Source organism: Anabrus simplex, chromosome 11 (assembly GCF_040414725.1).
Source record: "Anabrus simplex isolate iqAnaSimp1 chromosome 11, ASM4041472v1, whole genome shotgun sequence".
Taxonomy (NCBI): domain Eukaryota; kingdom Metazoa; phylum Arthropoda; class Insecta; order Orthoptera; family Tettigoniidae; genus Anabrus; species Anabrus simplex.
This window is the reverse complement of record NC_090275.1, coordinates 109,946,036-109,967,852: the sequence shown is the minus strand read 5'-3', so window position 1 is coordinate 109,967,852 and position 21,817 is coordinate 109,946,036. Positions and strand designations below refer to the sequence as shown.

General features: G+C 40.1%; 1 protein-coding gene across 1 annotated transcript; it reads right to left on the bottom strand.

Moving 5' to 3' along the window:
* Positions 1–624: 624 nt before the first annotated feature.
* LOC136883347 (general odorant-binding protein 72) lies at positions 625–9,376 on the bottom strand. The gene is made up of 6 exons (XM_067155596.2): positions 9,224–9,376; positions 7,704–7,755; positions 5,951–6,027; positions 5,027–5,144; positions 3,934–3,999; positions 625–904 (listed from the first exon to the last, which is right to left on the bottom strand). Exons 1-6 carry the CDS (start codon positions 9,278–9,280, stop codon positions 882–884), a joined length of 393 nt encoding a protein of 130 aa, XP_067011697.2. The 5' UTR covers positions 9,281–9,376; the 3' UTR covers positions 625–881.
* Between the last annotated feature and the right edge of the window lie 12,441 nt (positions 9,377–21,817).

Genomic DNA, 21,817 nt, shown 5'->3' with positions numbered 1-21,817 from the left:
GTACTATTAATTTGTCTGAAAAGATGGAACCGAAAGAATCTCTACCTCCTGGTCACACAGAGAACTGGCCACTCTGGAAGTCCCCGAACAAACTGCGAGCTTAAGTTGCAAAAACAAGGGACACCTTATATACTCTAAGTGGAATTTTCCGACCAAGACACTTCTATGTGATTGTGGCGAATTTAAAGCAACATAAGATCTCTTATGTTGCCCATTGTGCCCATCCAGATGTCCAATAAGTGATTTGACTCAATCTAATTGAAGTGTTTTTCTGGGCGGTAACTGTTTGAAGTCACTTGATGAACACATATTTGTGTACTTATGTCCATTTCATGCTTTTTATGAATGTTTTTATGTTTCATATTTTGCACTTATGACACGAATAACTAACTAACTAACTAACTAACTAACTAACTAACTAAATAAATAAATAAATAAATAAATAAATAAATAAATAAATAAATAAATAAAATGAAGGCTTTTAAAAATATTCTTGTCAGTGAGTGCAATAGTTGACGAAGTATTTCTCTTGTTCAAGAGGTCCATGGATCTAGTCAGGGAATACGAAAGGTAGGGAGTGGACATGATTCCATCTTAAAATAACTTAGGATAGACTCATAAACGTTCTTAATGCATGAGAAATAACAATTTATTGCCGAGAGGTCTATAATAATATTGGAATTTTTGAATAGAAATTTACACCATGTAACATCTATTTCGTACACATAAAAACACCAGTTTTGTGTTAAATAATATAAATATATTATTAAATTAAAATGGTGTATACTAGTACAAAAAAGATATGTCAGTTCTTCGCAGAAACTCCCCTGTGTTCAGCCAAACCGAGAGTTTTCTGGTAGAGGAAGGCTCCGTCACTCCGTTTATTCTTCGAGTCCATATTCGTCTGAAATAGTCGAGAACGAAGAATATGTAAGTCACACTACTACAAGATACTGGCAGAGGAGCGGTGCTTTAAAAAATAAAATAATGTCATTAAAGGTTTTTGGGAACTGGAATACAAATGAAAAAGAACGGAAGACTTCCGTCAGGGAAAATTCTGTTAATGACTCCATGGAGTAAATAATAGCAGGAGAGAGTATTTCCAGTTAAATGCTTTGGTTTTAACTATCAGGCAGTTAAATAAACTAAATGTCTGTCATAGAGGAATAGAAAGAAGTTTGCTTGGGAATTTCCTGAAAGACCGTCTGCGGAGCACTGAAATCAGGCACTAGATTGGAGTAAAGGGCATTGAAAGAGAAATCTGGGCTTAGAGGTGGTGTTATGCAGGTCATACAGCGAGAATGAATCCCGTGAATGGTAGCACTGAAATGATGGGCTGATGTCCTGAAACATGTTGCGGGACCGATTTGGATGCGAACTTCACCTGACAGAGGAATGTGCAAGAAGGAGGATTGACTAGGCAAGAAGGGAACACAATCGAGCTTTAACTCATTGTACACAAGTGTCTCCATCTAGGGTGCTCTGGAAGACGCCATTTTGGTCATTTATCCACTCATATTTAACGCACATATCCTTAAGAGTCTTTGTACAAGCGTTTATGGAGCCGAAATCCTGATGCGAACGTTGATGTTGAATTTTACTGAAGACATGTTATTGTGTTGAAATCTGAAGGCAGTCAAGGGCAATATTATAATGTCACTATATGAGAAATGTTGGAAGTGGGAAAATATTGCATGTGAATTTATCTTCTTAACAAACATTTCACGAGAAATGTCAAGGCAGACGCTCAGTTGTAATGGACTTCTTGGCCAAGAACTCTTCCTTCACCTAGACTGTATGCTGCCAAAAGTTACATCTTGGAATACTGAGGAAGACGATCAAGAGAGTTGAAAGAGCGATCTTGTATCTTGTATCGATGAATTCATTATAGTTTTGTGTATTCTTTATTTCAGTGGGGCTATAAAGATCTTTTTATGTTACATTATTCTAGAAGAATCGAGCAATCGTTGTCAACGTTAGAATAATGATTAATGGAGGCAAATCAACTGTTACAACATTTACAAACAGGAGTTTTAAAACTGAATTTGAATATACTTTGGATGAGGTAGTTATCCCAAAAGATGGCAAGTGCAAATACTTAGGTGTGAGATTTGAAAGTAATTTGCACTGGAAGGGTCATGTTGATGACATTGTTGGGAAAGCATACAGATCGTTACATGTCGTAATGAGGCTACTTAAAGGATGTAACAAAGAATTAAAAAAGAAAAGTTACTTAAGTATGGTTCGTCCATTATTGGAATATGCAAACCGTGTTTGGGATCCTCACTAAGAATACCTAATAAAAGAAATAGATAGTGTGCAGAGGAAGGCAGCAAGATTTGTAACAGGGGATTTCAGGAGAAAGAGTAGTGTATTAGAAATGTTAAAGGAACTTGGGTGGGAAACTTTCAGTAAGAGAAGGGAGAAACTAGACTTATAGGATTATATAGGGGTAGTGTTTGATCCTTTTCCCAAATCTGTACAGATATTCAAGAACAGAATAAACAGCAACAGAGAAAATAAATGAAGTGTTAGAGGGCATTCGACCAGTGCAGGTTATTGTAAATAAAAAATGTGTATGAATAAAATAATTCCATCCTCTGGTCTAAGGAGTTTGGACAGCCAAAGTAGGGGACTGCCTGTTGGGGTGAAGTACAGTGGGGACTTCGAGGGCCCTGGGACCGCTACGGAAGCTGTGAAGGCCCTTCAGGAACTCTGAAAAGTGGTGGCAAAAGGGGCTCTGGTTAAGACGCAGAAGGTCGTTATGCTACTTAGGTTCCAGAATGGGTAAAAGAAAAGTAAATAAATGCAATGTAAATTTTAATCTTATACCAGTTGTATAGTATCATTTGAAGTAAATCCACATACTGTATATCAGTTGACTATATTTGTAAGTAGTACAGGAGATATTATAAGTAGAATTTTGTAAACAATATAAATTTATTAAGGATGAGCTGTGTGTTTAATAGAAAAAATTGTTAGCGTAAATTGTATAATATTGTATTTTGAGAAAATTTTCTTCTCTTGTTAATTTAATACTTAGTGCTTGACAATAATGTATTTTAGTATACCATTTGTCACCGAGGTAGACACCTCATTCGCAAATAAAGAGATTTTGATTTAATTTGATTTTGAATAAGGCGAAGAACAATATTTATACCGCAAATTCAGAACGTGTAGAGAAATAAGTTGTGGACATAAGATGGTATGGAAAATTATTCGGCTGCTTGTGAGTCAAATATGTGTAATTTATCATTGGAAGCATTTGTGGCAGAGGATGTTCTCTGTTCTTTGAACTACAAAAATAAAACGTACAATGTCATACTGTATCTCAGACGATCTTAAGGTACAGTGAAATTTGACAAATCTGTGCAGAAAAAGTAGAATATTGAGATGGGTTGGCTGAAGTGAAAAACAATTGATCAAATAAGTGCATAAGGTCACTATCGACGAGCTATATATTTAAATTCTAGCTCGTCGATCAATGAACAGGCCAAAGCGTGGATCAAAAGTGTGGAATTACGCCTTTCATAGTCGAAGATTTGTTACTGAAAATGTTAAACTAATGTTTGCACGTTTCTATCAATAAAGATGAAGGGCATAGTTTACAGAGATGTACTGTAATAGCCAATGGACACTTCAACTTAAAGCATTAGCCACTGTATTCACCATCGTTTTGAGATCGAGTTCAAGATAGGAAGAGAATAGTTTTAAGGAAGACAGAAGTTTTCGTGTCGATCCGTTAATAATCTGTCTCAGTCGCATGGAATGAGACGCTGTGAATGAGAAATTATTTTCAATAATCTAATATCAGGTTTCATTGTAAATATATAAAGTTGGAATAGAAAGGTTTAGTTCGTATAGATGAGCAACAGATACAACGGAAATTTTAGGGTACTAACGAAGGTGAATATTTATTGAGTATGTACTTACCGTTCTTAATCTGGAAGCACTTGAGAAGCAGGTAGGCAGTCTCGCATGGATCTGGAGTACCGGTGACTGTAAATAATAATAATAATAATAATAATAATAATAATAATAATAATAATAATAATAATAATAATAATAATAATAATAATAATAATAATAATAATAATAATAATAATAATAATATAGATTTTAAATATTAACTCTCTTGGTCAATTTAATTTTCTTACTTGAGCACGATCATTTATTTTGGAATGATTTTTGTTGTTGCTGACGAATGTGGTGCAGTGATTGTATCAGTAAATGTACTGCGAATCTAATCAGCGCAGTGTTTAATTTAAGCTACCACAGTTCTGATATCTATATTATAAATTCTTCACTATTCTAGTTTAATAAATCAACTTAGGAAATGTAATGTTTGCTTAAAGAAATGTTGTAAAATTGAAGTGTTATGTATTGTAGACGAGTATTGCTTACTTTCCTTTCGAAACTATTTTTTTTTTGTTTCTGTTCTCCTTCACCAGCATTTTTCGTAATATAAATGGAATACTTAAGGAACTACGTTCATTTTGAATTTAACACAGAACTATTTTCATGACACTTTGTTCCAATGTAACTGAACATGAGTGTGATTGACTTGATTGTTGAAGAATGTACCTTGCTAGGCTGTAACAACTTGTATGAGATTAATATCTGTTCACATTTTAACACGGAGGAGAGTTCTTTTCGGGTGAAAATGAAATTTAGCGAGTGAGTTAGCAATGCTGTTAGGGACGCGCAAATATGAGCTTGCATTCGGAGATAGTGGGTTCAAATCCCACTGTGTCGGTGCGAGGTAAAGCCAATTGTATAAAATAAAAATAAATTAATTAAATTATGAATCGATGTGAATTTCTCTGTATTTGTTGGGGAGAGGTTTCAGTTTTATAGAAAAGGAATATTCAATCGATATAGTTCCTTAATTTATCAGCAAAGAAGTAAAATTGAGTTGTGGCAAAGAAAATAGAAAATGGTCATTAGGTTACTTTACGCCGTATTCATGACATTTTCCCCTCTGTAATCACCGTCCCCAAGTTCTGAAGTGCAGTTCGAGACTTACCCTTCTTGGAGCACTCATCGACCATCAGATTAGCCTTCTTCAACTTGTCTGGTTCCTTCTCGTACTTCTGGGCCAGAAGTTTCTTGGTGTTGGCGACAGACAATTTGCCATCAACGAGCTGAAAATAAAACGTGAAATAAATTTATAATCTTGAACTGTCTGAAGGGATTCCTAAATCGAAGTTTTATGAGATTACCGCTGAAGAATTTCAAGAAATAATTCTAGTTTCTCTGCGTGAAGTGATTTAGAATTTTCTCACGAATCACGATCATAATAACATGTCTTTTCATATGAGAGTCTTGTATCAGTCCAGGCAAGAAACCCACTACTTGAGTGGCATTTTCCAAGAAGCAAATTTATCTTTAATTTTCAGTTTCAGATTTGGAGTGAAATTTATTTTTGAAACGGGACTATTTAAAGAGAATATCAATTGAAATAAAGATTTTTATGAATGAAGATGGTAAGTATTAGCCAAAGAATGTCGAATTGAAACTGAATTTCCTATGTTTTAAATTTGTAATGAAAATGGTTTGAAATTAAGGAGCTAACTTCTTGACATTAAAACAGCTCGCAAGTACTCAGTAAAATTATAAGAGAATAATTTGCCCAATATGTATACTTGGTGGTGCCCTGGTTCCCTTGAAAATAATGTTCTTCATTATACGAATAAAATGCATTTTATTTTAGAAAATCGTAACAAAATCTCTCAAGATAAATCATACACCACTGTACGAACTGAAACTAGAACATATCTTCAAGGGTTTCTTTCGGATGAATATGCTAAGAAATTATAACTTGAATTTAATTTAATTTTGAATTCAATTTTCTCTAGTTTAGTTGACTCCTTCAACTGACAGACTGACTGACTAACTGTCTGAGAGTTCTATAATTATGAAAATAACAATAATAACAATAACAACTTACGATGGTCAGATGCTCCAAGACTCCCTTCAAGTAACATTTGTATTGGTGGAAGTATTCCTGTCCGGGAATTCCTTGGTCTGAAACAGATGACAACAATCGAAAGATGAAGTATTGCACTGAGATTCACTGAGAATGGAACAACAATAAGAAAGATCTAGACACAAATCATTTCGGGTTACTTCTCAAGGTTAGCCGGTCGATGCGTTAGGCAAAGCGATATTTCATATCTGAATTTTATAATTCATTCACTTGTGTTGTTTCGAGGAAAAAGTATTTTAATCAAAGTAACTTCTGAAACAGGAAATTAGTAATATGTTAAACTTTTAGTACGGAATAATTCTTCTTGATATCACCAATGAGTAGGGCTCAGGCGTTTAAGACCTAAAAATAAACAAGAAAATATGACTTTAGAAATGTTAAAATCAAACTAAACATGACTGAATATGAACCAAAATTTTACTAGAAAATTAAAAATCAGAACTGAAAAATTGATCATTTTAAATTCCTTACTTCTTATTATTATATCAGGTTTTTTAATATTCACGTTGGGATACAGCCCATGTTCATTGGCTCCGCCATCATTTAACTGAGACTGCGTATGGTAGGTTTACCTTTAAAGTAACTACTGTAAGAAGGGCTACGGAAACAGAAACAGCAATCCAGACAGGAGTGAGGCAAGGCTGCAGTTTGTCCTCTCAACTTTTCGATGTTTATATAGAAGAGGCGGTAAAGAAAGGGACACACAATCCCAGGACAGGAACACAAAACCTGAGATTTGCTGACGGTATCGTTATTTTATCGGAGTCAGCAGATCTGGAGAAATTGCTGAGTGGTATCAGACAACACAGCGCACTTCCAACCACAACAGAAATACGCAATAGTGATTAATCCCTCCACATAGGGTTGGCTTCAGGAATGGCATCCGTTCGTAAAACAGGGCTAAATCCACCTGTGTGACACAGTTCGCACTCATGACCGCACAAGTGTGGAAAAAGCGGTAGAAAAACAAGAAGAAAATGAAGATGGGGACTAAAAGGCTATTAGCCTCTACAATCCAAATTATTCCCCTAGCAAGGTACGTGCTCCTCAAATATAGGGTATAGAAAGTGACACTTCGAAGTGTCTGAAATTTTCAGCAATAGGCAGTTGTTCTGTCTTTTTTACATTAACTCATGAACTCCCGTTAAGAGAATGGATTTTAAATTGTTGTTATTAAAATATGAACTCCTGTATAGAAATTAGGGGATCATAGATAGGTGCGAACTGAAAATGCAAGATTCGTTAATAATTCAGGTTACAATCCGCCGCCACACAAGGGTGAGCTTAATTGTTTGACCTGTGACTGGCCTAGACTTGTTTTCTTGGCACTACCATGAATTTAAGACGGATCTAAGCCTTGGGAACATAAACCAGAAAATACGTGAGTTTCTAATCCAGTCGTGAATCTAACAGGATATAATACCTTGTCCGTCTCGTTGGCTAAACGGTCAACATTGAGGTTTGCGGTTCAGAATATCTCGGGTTCTAACCTCCGCTGGGTCGGAAATTTTATCCACACCTGATTAATTAATGTAACTGGAGATCTGGCTGTTTGTGCTTTTGCCAACACACTACCAACCACCACGTAATGGTGAATAAACAACGGGTCCTAAAACCGGGCCAGGTTCACAGTGGAACAAGCAGTGGAAGAAGGAGCAATACCCCATCAAATGTGTGATCAGGTGAATTTCTCTACAACAGACAGTATAGTTACCTTGTGGGACGTCCTTGGCTGCTGGCTTCTTGGCGGCACCTTGTGGCAGGCACTGAAATTAGTCAGAGAACATGTTAGTGCCCTCATTTGGAGAGTGAACTACGTACTAAATACAGGCAGGGTGTAAGGACACATTAGTCACAGATAGAAGAAGAGGATAAACTGGGGCAAATATTCATTTATAGGACGAGGAATAGGCGATTGGAATAAATTATCAAGGAAAATGTTCGATAGATTTCCAAGTTCTTTGAACATGTTTAAGAAAAAGCTGGGTAAACAACTGAGTGGCAATCTGCCACCTGGGGGCAGCACTGAATGTAGATCAGCTCAGACGAGCTCAGTTAGTAACCATCTTGGGCCTTGAAGTACGCGTTACAATGGTGCAAAACTAACAACAAAAGAGTACAAATGTTCGGTGATTCATAAGCTGCATTGAACTCAGTAAATGATGAACGGTATCCAGTCGCTGTCAATGTCAGAGCAATAACTCACGAGAGTTCTCACATCTTGGATTAGAGCTCACACTGAGTTTACTGGTAATGAGAAAAGCATATTCGTTAGCTAAATCAGCTGCCACGTCTCTATCATATCGTCAAAGACAAACGAGGAAATATGTTTTATATTACTGGAATATTTTATGGACATGTAGTTACACGGGAAATATTTTTCCGGAAGTTCAAAATCCACTATTGTGGAAAGCATTAGTGCCTAATTTTGCTTTTACTCAATTTTTGACTGGTCATGAAAAACTTAAATATTTTTTGAACGCTTTAAACTTAACGTTACAAACGGCTGGGGATCAATTCAGAGAGTGAATCATTTGATATTTGAGTGTAGAGTGTTTGAAATTCCACCTGAATGGTTGTAACCTGGAACTTTCTAAACCACTGTCTCATGCACTCAAGAGACAGTGTTGAAATGTGCAGTTTCTCACATTCATTAACAACATTGTTTGTAAACTAAATTTATAAGAATTCTCTTTGTTATGATTTTAAGCTATAACCTAACACACCTTTGGTAAAATAGGGTTCCTATATAGTTTTTGGATATTCAATAAATGAATAATAACCATCATCTACTTGAACCCAGACCCTCAGCTGTCAGCTAAAGTGACATATTTTAGATTTTACTTTTCTCTCGAACCATAAGAATTAGAGCAATCGAACCCAGTGCACTTATTCAATTGCCTAAAAGATACAAGGAAGACTTGAAAATAAAAGCATTAAACATCTCTAAATTTTTTGATGGGAAAATACATTCTTTTTCAGAACCACTTCAAAACGGTAATGTACTTACACTTACAGATTTTAGGTGTTCAACCGAGTGAATGAGCTATACATCTCTCTTCTTCCCCTCTAGGGGAGTGCACATCTGTTTAATCACTGGACCGTATACTGACCACAGTCATGTTCTATAACTTCTGCTGTGGTTGGAATACAGTTCCATAACTTGGGCGAATCAAAGTTGAGTTTACGTGATATCCAGTGTTAAGACCTGGTGACTGCGAGCAGATTACTTACGTAGGCCACAGCCAGGATGGAGGCGAGGACAATGACGCAGAAGACAACCTGCTTCATGGCGAGCCTTCAAGAACTGTGAGGTGCGTGCTGGAGAAAGGACTGAGCTGTCTTCACTCTTGGACTGTATTCACCACAGGGTTACAGCTCCTTTTATACCCCACCTTCACACGTTTTTTTATGATAACTGCAACTTCCTATCGATGAATTAAACAATCTGGTTGTTATCTGCTCCCTACGTGACCACTGCAAGCAGAGTATCACGTTCACAGAATGTGCTGGCCTGAAAGCCAGGCGAATGGAAACGGCGTTCAATGAGAGGAGATTTGGTCACCATTCACTTGGAACAGGAAGGAATCAATGTACATTGGACCTCAAAGAATCCCTTGACTTCTTGATAATACTCCAAAGAAGTTTCAGTATTAGCTGGTTATCGGGTTGGTTACCAAAACTGGCCATTCTAAAACATCCATATTTATCTGTGATTCCTTCGTTTTTTAATAAATTATGTGTTTTTTTCTTGCTGCCGGGCTTCTTCGCTGAATGGTGAGCCTCGCTGGGTTCGATTTCCCTGTGGGTCAAGGATTTCTCTGGCTCGGGGACTAGGTGTTTGTCCTCGTCTTGATACGCTTATCTTCTTCCACGACATATCACAATACCAAGTACCTCAGTAACATGTAACAAGTTGGAGAGCGTCTGGCCGTTAAACTGGGCTACATCCACACTAAGTACAGGCTTCAATCAATTGAGAAAAAGAACAAGTAAGAACAAGGAGAAGAAGAAGAAGTAATGATTTGTTGGCGTTTTTTTAAACGTAGACTTAGGTTCATCGACAACGCGTACATGGAAAGACAAATTTTAAGACGTTTTTAGTGTTTGGGTAGAAAGCATATATCGGCGAGAGTATTCAAGTTACGATTGTGTTTAATGTCTCAGTTGACAGAAAAAAGAGGGGAATACCCGTTGCAAAAAACAAAAATTGAAAATCTGAAACGTAGTTTTCGTGAACTAACCCTTCAAAGTAAGGCAAAATTTGTGCCGAATATGTGACGTCACGCGTATACTCTGTTATAAGATGGCGCTGTGTTGACTCGCGCACCTGTTAGCTGTCGTTGTGAATACATCGTGGTCAGTTGTATAGAATAACACATTAATGGAGATTGGCCGATTTTTATATAGAAATTCTAACATATGAAAAGGCATTTGTTTTTCTAGAGCCTCCGTAGCTCAGGCGGCAGCGCGTCGGCCACTAACCGATGGGTTCCGTGGTTCAAATCCCGGTCACTCTGTCATATTTGTGTTGGACAAATCAGAGGTGGGACAGGTTTTTCTCCGCGAACTCCGGTTTTCCCTGTCATCTTTCATTCCAGCATCACTCTCCAATATCATTTCATTTCATCTGTCATTCATTAAACATTGCCCCAGAGGAGTGCGACAGGCTTCGGCAGCCGGCACAATTTCTATCCTCACCGCTAGAAGGGGGCTTCATTCATTCCATCCCTGACTCGGTCGAATGATTGGAAACAGGCTGTGGATTTTGATTTTGATTAGATTTTCTCGCACATCACTTTAATTTAAATGCTGTGCCGAGCAACTCTCCCAGCACATTGGGATATTCACTTCTTGATCTTACTTTTACTCGTAATATTACTCCCGAACTCTTAAATGATATATCTTATTTCTCATATCGCAGGCCCGTACTACACGGAGTTATTACCCACATTCTATTGAGTAAAATTTATTATCCTCATAATATTTGTCTTTTATTTGTAACAAGTAAGTCTAGGAAGCCCTCAAAAGCCTGCAGCCGTTGCAATAGTGACAGCTACCGCCAATTAGTCTATAGATCGGTTTGTTACAATTCTCCCTGTTTTATGCTGATCTGTTTTCTTTTCTACGTAAAGCTTACTAACGGTCCCAACATATTCCTTACTCGTGATAAGGGACTTCGGATTTCAACCTGACACAGGTAGTGGAGTTTCGATGGTTGGAGGAAAGTTTCACGTCGTGTTTACCAGACAAAATTAATGTTTATGTTGTGGCAGTTTCGAGTTGTTACTGCATGGATCTGTGTTTGTTTGTCGGTACAACATTCAAATTAAAGTGATGTTTGAAAAATCAAATGTATTTTCATTTCTTTGCATTTCTATATTTATATCAGCCGATGTCCGTTATTAAATTTGTTATTCTCTACAACTAATCACGATGTAAAAATTGAAACTTAGACGATTTCTCTATTGACAGCGCGCCGTCATATTTAGAGATTTTGGTCATTTGTGTGGCGTTAGATGCCAACAGATGATCGTGACGGTAACTTAAAGCATTATTTTTTTTTCATTTTCCTCAACGGATAGGCCCACCAGCCCTACGGAATATTTTTATTGTAGACAAATGAAGTCTGTGTGCGTGCATGCTTATGGATCTGTGTTTGTATGGCTTACGAATACGATAATTTGACCTTGTTATCAGTTTAGTTTAGGGTTTATTTTGTTCTGTTGATATTTCGTATGTTCGCTGTATTTTCCGAACCGTAATATACATACTGTCATTACTCCTTTCCAGCATGAGCTTGCGTTACCTTTCTCTGTCAATGGCTTGGTCAAGTTGCAGGTCGAACGATATTCAGGCGATTTAAACAGTCACTTTGTTGTCGAAAGTGTCAGCTATACTCCACAGTCACAAGTATTCACCGTGCATTGGACCATAAAGAACCTGGCTTCGATGACAGTGGCAGTGTCATACTCGATGAGTGAACTGCACCACACAAGTCATACTGATATCAAATTATTCAGAATTAAAAATTATTATTTCTCACAGGTTAAACAGTAAAGACGTCAGACGAAATAATCTGTGATATTTATGTCAGTGGAAACAATGTTTATTTTTCTAAAATTATTTTCAAAATTTTAATATTATTTCCGCATTATCTGTAATAATACTAAAATGCTCATAGTTTCACATATTAAAAACCAAAAAGCCCCGAAGGTCTTTGGCCTACCAAGCGACCTCTGATTAGTTCGGAGTCTTGCAGATTTCGAGGTGTCGTGTGGTCAGCACGACGAATTCTCTTGGCCGTTATTGTTGGCTTTCTAGACCGGGGTCACTATCTCATAGTCAGAGAGCTCCTTAATTGTGGACCTCGGATCAGCCCGCAGATCCAGGTAAAAATCCCTGACCTGGCTGGGAATCGAACCAGGGTAAGAGCCAGGCACGCTATCTCTTCACTGTGGGGCCGGCCGGAACCCCACTAGGACGTGGGAAATGTGGTAGAAAAAGAAAAGTCATACGGGTAGGTGAAGTTGCAGCAGGGCCAGTGAGATTTGTGGATGTTGGACACAGAGAAAGTGGAATGCTTAGTACATTTTCTTCAGCTCATCCCAGCTAGTTCCGGTGTCGCTGGCAGGATGCCCTGCCTGACGCCACATGATCTTTGAGATGAAATTCTCAACCCAGAATAGACTGTGATTCAAACCTTTACCTTCTTGGTGGGAAGCCAGGAAGCTAGCCACTGAGCTAATGACGCCTTCCATGCACTGTGTACAGCGCGAAGCCGAACTCTCGGAAGATGTTCAGCGATACCTTCTGAGTATTTCGTATAAGGGACCCGTGGTCTCTGGTGTCTTCTTACAGAGTAATAGCATTGTGTTAGCTCTGTGCCTGAACAGTACATATGAGGGAACAGTCCTGCATTTGTTACGTACTGTACTTTAGAGTGCCAACCGCTGTAGCCGTGTTGAAACACTGGATCCCGTGAGAACTCCGAAGTTAAGCAACATTGGGCGTGGTCAAGATTTGGATGGGTTACCACGCGTTGTTGGTTGGGGGTAAGGAAATGGAGGAGCGGAAGGTAACTGGCCACCCTACCGCACGTAAACTCCGGCTCAGGCACACCTCTGCGGAGGTTCGGATCTGCCTTACCATACGTACTTTAGAGTAGACTGACAGAAGAGATTGAACACACTATGACAAAAGTGTTCGTGCTTTCCCTCAGGGTTGTTGCATTACTCGCTGTTTTGTGTTGTACAGTTTGGTTATTGCACATTGCTAACAATATGAAACACAGGTATAATCATATCAGAACCACAACTCGTCGACATTTGTCATATGTGATCATATCCGGGCCCTAGTTATAACTCATCTTTCTTTCTTTCTTTCTTTCTTTATCTGTTTACCCTCCAGGGTCGGTTTTTCACTCGGACCCAGCGAGGGATCCAACCTCTACCGCCTCAAAGGCAGTGTCCTGGAACGTGAGACATTGGGTTGTGGATACAACTGGTCAGGATGACCAGAACCTCGCCCAGGCGGCTTCATCTGCTATGCTGAACAGGGGCCTTGCGGGGGGGATGGGAAGATTGGAAAGGATAGACAAGGAAGAGGGAAGGAAGCGGCCGTGGCCTGAAGCTAGGTACAATCCCGGCTTTTTCCTGGAGGAGAAGTGGGAAAGCATGGAAAACCACTTCGAGGATGGCTGAGGAGAGAATTGAACCCACCTCTACTCAGTTGACCTCCCGTGGCTGAGTGGACCCCGTTCCAGCCTCCGTACCACTTTTCAAATTTCGTGACAGAGCAGGAATCCATCCCAAGCCCCCGGGGGTGGCAGCTAATCAGGCTAACCACTACACCACAGAGGCGGACGTTATAACTCATAATTATTACAATTGTTGCCCCAGTCACACAAACTAATTCTTTGGTTTCATTGTTGTAAGAGGAACACCTTTTTCTTCGATATCACAGCAAGTCTTATTTTAACAAAATGTCGCCATAAATACATAGGTCGAGTCATAAGTCGTGGCAACTATTTTTTTCTCTCGCGAACACGAGACAACACGGGAAATCTAAGATATGCATTTGGAAACGTACGGTATGTACTTGCGTATGATGCCACGAGATGGTATATTTAAACAACAGTGTGGGTCTAAGCATCCCCCCAAGTTCAGTGTGTGTGCGCGTTATAAAATGGAAGTCAACAAGCAGGAGCAACGATCGTATATTAAATTACCAGTTCTCCGCGGCAGAAATGCACACCAATGCCATGCAGAGCTGCGGGAAGCATTAGGTGTGCATGCGATGCCTTGCAGAGCAGTGGCGAGGTGGGTGGAGACGTTCAAACGGGGTAGAGTATCAACTGCCGATTTGCCTCGCCCAGGCCGTCCAGTGTACATGGACAAAGATGTACGGATAATGATAACGCACAGTGGAAACCTTGGGTGATCATTTCGAAGGTCTGTAACCAGGGGAGACCTGTCCTTTGTACGTAGTCTTGTGTATTTGCTGTCTATACCATAATAAAACAATGCTTACCAATGGCCTGTGTTCTGTCACTTTCCTACGAGAATCTCCTGAAGTCAGAATTTGTCATCAGGCACTATGCATAAGTACATGCCCTGTATTTCCAAATGCATATCTTAGATGTTCCGTGTTATCTCCTGTTCGCGAGAAAAAAAAAAAAAAAGTTGCTATGACTTATGACTCGACCCTCGTATGTACTGCACGGGCCAGTTGACGAAGCTGTCTTCACTGCTGAATTCTGGGCTCCTCTGCCCATCCCGTTCCTTTTTATGAATTTTATTTAGGCTACGTCCATTATCGCAACTAGTTAATTTTTAATATATATAGGCGACTTAGTAACTTCATGTTCTGGACATGTAAAATAAATAAATAAATAAATAAATAAATAAATAAATAAATAAATAGATAAATAAATAAATAAATAAATAAATAAATAAATAAATAAATAAATAAATAAATAAATAAATGAATCCCCTTTCTCTCTTCTGACTATGATAAATTAGGAGGAGATTTCTGTTCTTGACACATATATTTGTTATGGTTCGGTAGGGGCGGGGAGCAAGTTATCTGAAACTGGCGATGTTATGTAGCAACAGTGCAGGCTGTACTGTGAAGTACTGATGGATGGCCATGACTAACAGACATATCACCAAAGAGGGGTGTTAGAGTGCAGATGGTCGACGTGATCTTGAAGGCTGTGAAGTACTGATGAATGGCCATGACTGAGAGACATATTATCAACGCCGGGCCGAGTGGCTCAGACAGTTGAAGCGCTGGCCTTCTGACTCCAACTTGGCCGGTTCGATCGTGGCTCAGTTCGGTGGCATTTGAAGGTGCTCAAATACATCAGCCTAGTGTCGTTAATTTACTGGCACGTAAAACAACTCCTGCGTGACTAAATTTTGGCACCTAGGCGTCTCCGAAAACCGTAAGAGTAGTTAGTGCGACGTAAAGCAAATAACATTATTATAATTACATATTATCAAAGAGGGATGTTAGAGTACAGATGGTCGACATGATCTTCCAGACTGTAATGTGATGGATGGTCTTGACTGAGAGACTGTCGACAGCCCTGAAGATGATTTACTGTGGTTTCCCCTTTTCCCACCACGCATCTTGTAATTATAAATTACCTTAATTAAAGCCATCGCGTGACGTTAAAACACACGCAGAAAATAGTCAGGTCCGCCTCTTTAGTATAGTGGTTAGTGTGATTAGCTGCTACCCCGGAGGCCCGGGTTCGATTCTCGACTCTGCCATGAAATTTAAAAAGTGGTACGATGACTGGAACGGGCTGGAACGGGGTCTACTCAGCCTCGGCAGGTCAAGTGTATAGAGAGGACTGCCATTCCCGCCTCAGCCATCCTGGAATAGTTTTTTCCGTGATTTCCCACTTCTCCTCCAGGCAAATGCCGTGATGGTACCTAACTTAAGGCCATGGCCGTTCCTTCCCTCTCTTATGTCTATCCCTTCCAATCTTCCCTTCCCCCACAAGGCACTATTCAGCATAACAGGTGAGGCCACCTGGGAGAGGTACTGGTCCTCCTCCCAGCTGTATTTCCCCGATCCCCTGTCTCACGGTCTAGGACACTGCCCTTGAGGCAGTAGAGGTTGATCCCTCATTGAGTCCGAGGGAAAAACCAACCTTGGAGGGTAAACGGATTTAGAAAGAAAGAAAGAAAGAAAGAAAGAAAGAAAGAAAGAAAGAAAGAAAGAAGGTAATAAATAATTAGCAATATCAAATAAGCAATTAAGTAAGTAAAGAATAACTAAATCGTTGTAACTAAGTAAAGTAAACGTATACCAAAAAGAAACACATCAATTTGAATACTACTACGACTACTAAACGTTTTCATTCCTTCCCTGAAGGGGGAGGCGGGCCTCTTAGACGGTGAGGCCGTCTCTCAGGCCGGGAGATTTGTTGCGGTGAAGGAGATGTGCGGAGAAGGTGAGGGGGTTGGCGGCCGTGGCCTATACTACGAACTGTCCCGGTATTCGCCTTAGTGCAGGAGAATGGAAAACCACGGAAAACCATTCTCAGGACAGCCGACGGGTGGGGCCAGGCGTGAAGTCCAGTCCTGTGCCCCTGTCCCGTCTCCCGAATGCAGAGGTGTAGAGCCACGGTAGAGCCCTGGCCACCTTTCCTCTGCTCGGTTGGCCGGTCAGAGTACAGAACTCTTGGACCACGGCCAAGCCGTGGCCTCCTAAGGGACGAAACCCACTCTGTATCCACCGACCCATCAATTTGAATTATGATTATGTTTGCATTTATCAAGAGTCAGCGCGTTACACTGGGAGGTTATAAAAGAGAAATACCTCCAAACAGCTACTTTGAAAGCTTTTTCTATTTCGCATAACCCTGATATTCGCAGAAATGTTCCCTTCACGTGATGTGAAAACTGAAGAAGAACGTGGTAGTTCTGTGGGTCGGCAGTGCAAGAAGGATGGTGCTCGGGTGTTTCTGCCATGGTGTGTGGAGAGGAAATTGAAGGAATTCTTAGCGGCGTTCCTCGACTGAGAGATTCGACCCTTCAAAAACAAAACAGGCACTATAATCATCATCGTTAAGACTTGCACCTGGCGAGGCGAACCCGTCCTGGGATATCCCGGCACTAAAAGCCATACGACATTTCATCATCATCATTGTGAGAGAGCCGAACTACTGACTGTTCTGTGACGGAGACGAAGCTGCTCACGCAATGTCAGAAGGGAGTGTTTGAGTCAGCTGTTCGCAAGGTGTGCTGTTTCAGTGCAAATCAAGAGTGCTGATAGGTAGCCTTGACGATAGCGCACGTCTGCATATGACACAATAACAATTCACAGCTGTATCGAGATCAGGAAACTACACATTCTAGCACTGCATCTCCTTCCTCTTCATCGGCGGGATCTACAGTAAGAGGTTCGCTTAGCTTCCGGTTCCCTGCTCTGCTACGAAATGAAGACTGATTTGGAGAACGGAACTGACAACATGGATTGTCAGCGATGGTAGGTCCATGTAAACACACGCAGCCTTGCCTGCCTGCTGCAGGGGGCGGAGTTACTAGGAACACCGCTTTCTCTTCCTCGTTCAGAGGTAGACAAGTAATTCCGCAACTAGCATAGCTCCAAATTATTTTTCCCCAGGACAGCAATTGTTGGTGAGGGAAGCATGCATGCCTTAAACAAAAATCGCACATACAATACCAAGAAAGAATTAATGCTAAAATTCTGACTGGCTGTTGAACCCTCGGTTGATGCGGGGATTTTTATACGACTGCTGCGGTAGTAGCATCCACAACAGATGCCTGACAGTCGAAGATAGAGGGCGCATCTCAGTTAACAACACTCGGTGCACGTTGATGAGTTTTATGGGCTTTGAACACTAGAGACCACTGCAATTGGTTCTCCGTCACGGCAGTATTGGAGCATTTCTACCTCCCTTCATGATTCATGGCAGCACGTAGTTTTTATTCGTCAGTCTGTAATTTAATGTTGAACACATTTCGGAGCAAAGTACAAAAACGTAAAATTAGGCAATTTGCTCAATTATACCGAAAGTTGAAGGGCTAAAGATGCTGGAAAGGTTTCAAATTATGACTCTTGGATATTTCTACGAAACTGTAAAAATTAATTTCGAAAATCACTTTCCGCCTAAATGCAGTTCCGGAAAATCAGCCTAAAATCCCTTGTTTCTTTACTCGTCTTCTTTTTTGATTCAAATCCGAGCCAAATCAACTTATTTACATTATTCTTTCTGTAACATGTTCTTTGCTCAGTACCCTCAGGCGTTTTTGATTTTTGAAAAATGTCTACACCGAAGTAGTTATAAGGTCTTAAGTGAAACAATGCACTGACTCACATTAGTGCTCTTAGTAGTAGAAAAAGGCAAGCTGCTAATCTAATCGACCGGATAACGATGGTTAAGGAAAGGATTGTAATTACTAGGAATAAATAAAGAATATTTTCTCTTACTTTATTATATTTACCTAAAACTCGTAGCTCATATCCCTAGGTTGCTTTCAACATTGAGTTGCTTGTCTGAAGAGCTTAACTGTGGATATTTTATGTTAGTGTGAAGGTTACAGATCTCTTCATATGGTTACGGCTATATTTATGGTCTGTAGCAAGGATGTCGTCCGCCTCTGTAGTGTAGTGGTTAGTGTGATTAGCTGCTATCCCCGGAGGCGCGGGTTCGATTCCCGGCTCTGCCACGAAATTTGAAAATTGGTACGAGGGCTGGAACGGGGTCCACTCAGCCTCGGGAGGGCAACTGACTAGAGGTGGGTTCGAATCCCACTTCAGCCATCCTGGAAGTGGTTTTCCGTGGTTTCCCACTTCTCCTCCAAGCAAATGACGGAATGGTACCAAACTTAAGGCCACGACCGCTTCCTTCCCTCTTCCTTGTCTATCCCTTCCAATCTTCCCGTCCTCCCGCAAGGCCCCTGTTCAGCATAGCAGGTAAGGCCGCCTGGGCGAGGCTCTGGTCATCCTCCCTAGTTGTATTCCCCGACCTAGAGTCTGAAGTTCCAGAGCAGTGCCCTTGAGGCGGCAGAGGTGGGATACCTCACTGAGTCCGAGGGAAAAACCAACCCTGGAGGGTAAACAGATTAAGAAGAAGATAAGAAGAAGAGTCAAGGATGTCGCTAGTAAGATCCTAATTTTAGAGTATGGTTTTTGGACAGGAGCGCGTCACTGTGAGCTCGCATTCGGGAGATAGTGGGTTCGAGTCCAACTGTCGGCAGGCCTGAAGACGGTTTTACGTGGTTTCCCATTTTCATACTAGGCAAATGCTGGGGCTGTACCTTAATTGATGCCTCGGCCGCTTCCTTCCCACTCCTAGCTATTCCCTATCTCATTGTCGCCACATGACCTATCTGTGTCGGTCCGACGTAAAGCAAATTGTAAAAAAAGAGTAGAGTAACGAAAGTTCGGGCTGGGAAGACTTTTGAGTAAGGAGACGAGCTGCTCGACTAAGCGGTATGTTCTCACCTGGGAGCGAATTAAAATGACATTAGCTTGAGGAAGGTTTTAAAAGTAGGAAACATCAAAATATGAAGATAACGTTAGAATTGAAGAGGACAAACTGAAACAAATATTCGTTTATGGGAAGAAGAGTTATGCCTGTTGCTCACGGTAACATTTTCTGTCAAATTTATTGTACAATAATTTAATTTTATAAAATTTCTGTTGCTCATGGTCAAATTCAAGTTTTATAAAACCTTTGATAAAACTTTTCATAAAATAGGACATGTTCTATTACGTAAAATTATTTTTACGAAACGAACCAATCAGCGAAGCTAACATCGCGATAATGCTGGCGCTACGTCGTGAGAAGATTGTGAAGCTCGATTGTAAACGAACATTTCTTTCTAAAATGGCAGGATCCGGGTGGACTAAGGAAGCTGTTAGTGTTTTACTGGACGAATACCAGAAATATCCTTGTTTGTACGAAGTTAAAAAGCCACTTTACCACAACAGAAAAGCAAGGAGAGGGCTGAAAACACAATCGCCGAATTCCTATGTGAATGCTGCTGGTCTTCTAACCTCAACTAATTTTCGACCAAGGACAGCAATCCTCTACCTTCTTCTCTTCTTTTGATCCAATCCCGAGTCCAGTATTTCCTGCCATTTCTTTTCATCCGTTTTACCACTGTACAACATATAATTGCAGCTAAAGCAGCAAGTTTTGCTTTGTTTGTTGAAGCCATACTCTCAAAACACACTGTAAGTTGAACAGCTGATTCTTGGTTTAAAAGTTTATCGATAGATGGCAGCACATGCACACCCTTGTTCAGAAGTGAGTTCATAGATGGCCATCCTGATGCTTCCGCGGATTTAATAAAATCATTTTACTGTGAGCAATAGGCATTAGGGATTGGAATCATTTATCAAGGAAATGCTTGATAAATTTGCAACTTCTCATTTAAGAAAAGACTTGCTAAACAAAAGATAGGGAATCTACTACCTGGGTGACAGGCCTGAATGCACATCATTGATTGATTGATTGACTGGTAAATTATTCCAGTCCCCTACTCTTCCGATAAACGAACAATTGCCCCAATTCGTCCTCTTGAATTCAAACGATATCTTCATATTGTGATCTTTCCTACTTTTAAAAACACCACTCAAAATTCTTCGAATACTAATGTCATTCCACGCCATTCTCCACTGACAGCTCGGAACGTACCACTTAGTCAAGCAGCTCGTCTTCCCAGCCCAAAGTTAGCTCGTTTTTCGGAAATCACCCAGAACAAATCGAGCTGCTTTCCTTCGGATGTTTTTCCCATTCTCGAATCAAGTAGTCCGGGTGAGGGTCCCATACACTGGAATCATACTCTAATTTCGTTCTTATCAGTGACTTACATGCCATCTTCTTTACATCTCTACTACAACCGCTAAATACCTGCATAGCAATATCACTACATCTGTAACCTTTGTTTACAGCCTTGTTAATGTGATTACCTTTCCTTATATTAACACTCAGGTACGTGCAATGATCTCCACGAGATACTTACACCTCATCAACGGAGTAATTAAAACTGAGATGAAAATTTGACATTTTTCACCCTGTTTACCATCATACAATTGCCTGCTGTCCATCTCACAACATTGACGATGTGTTTTTGCAGTTGCTCACAATCTTGTAACTTCTTTGCTATTCTATACAGTAGAACATTATCCCCTACTCTTAGCCTCTGTAACTAGCCACCCATTCAGTCACGCTTTTGTCTTGTCCGGTTGCTCCCATTTTCGTCAGTACACTGCCATGGTTTACCCTGTAAAAACCGTGGGTAGGTCAATAGCAATGCAGTCCATTTAACCTCCTGAATCTAATATATCTATTATATCTTGCTAGAATCCTACAAGCTGAGCTTTAGTGGAATAACTGCCTTCTATTAAATCAGTTAGTAATTTCACAAACATGTCTAATATAATCAGAAAGAATGGATTCACAGGGCTTACATGCAGCACAAGTCAAGCTGATTGGCCTGTAATTATCTGCTTTATGTTTATACATTCCCTGTGTACACTTGGGCTACTGCAGCAACTCACTGTTCATTTGGTATAGCTCCTTCATGCAAACAGTAATCAAATAAGTACTAACAACTTCAGATATGTCTCTCTCTAGAGATCTGAAGAGATAAAATGATAGGACAGATCTTAAGACACCAGGACTTGTGCAATTGGTTTTTGAGGGAAGCGTAGGAGTAGCCCATGGCACGATACGACAACCGGATTAGAGCAGATACATGATGCAGCAGTTATGTAGAAATGAAAATGTTAGCACAGGATAGGGTAGCAATGATTTCATTGACCAAAATTCAGAAC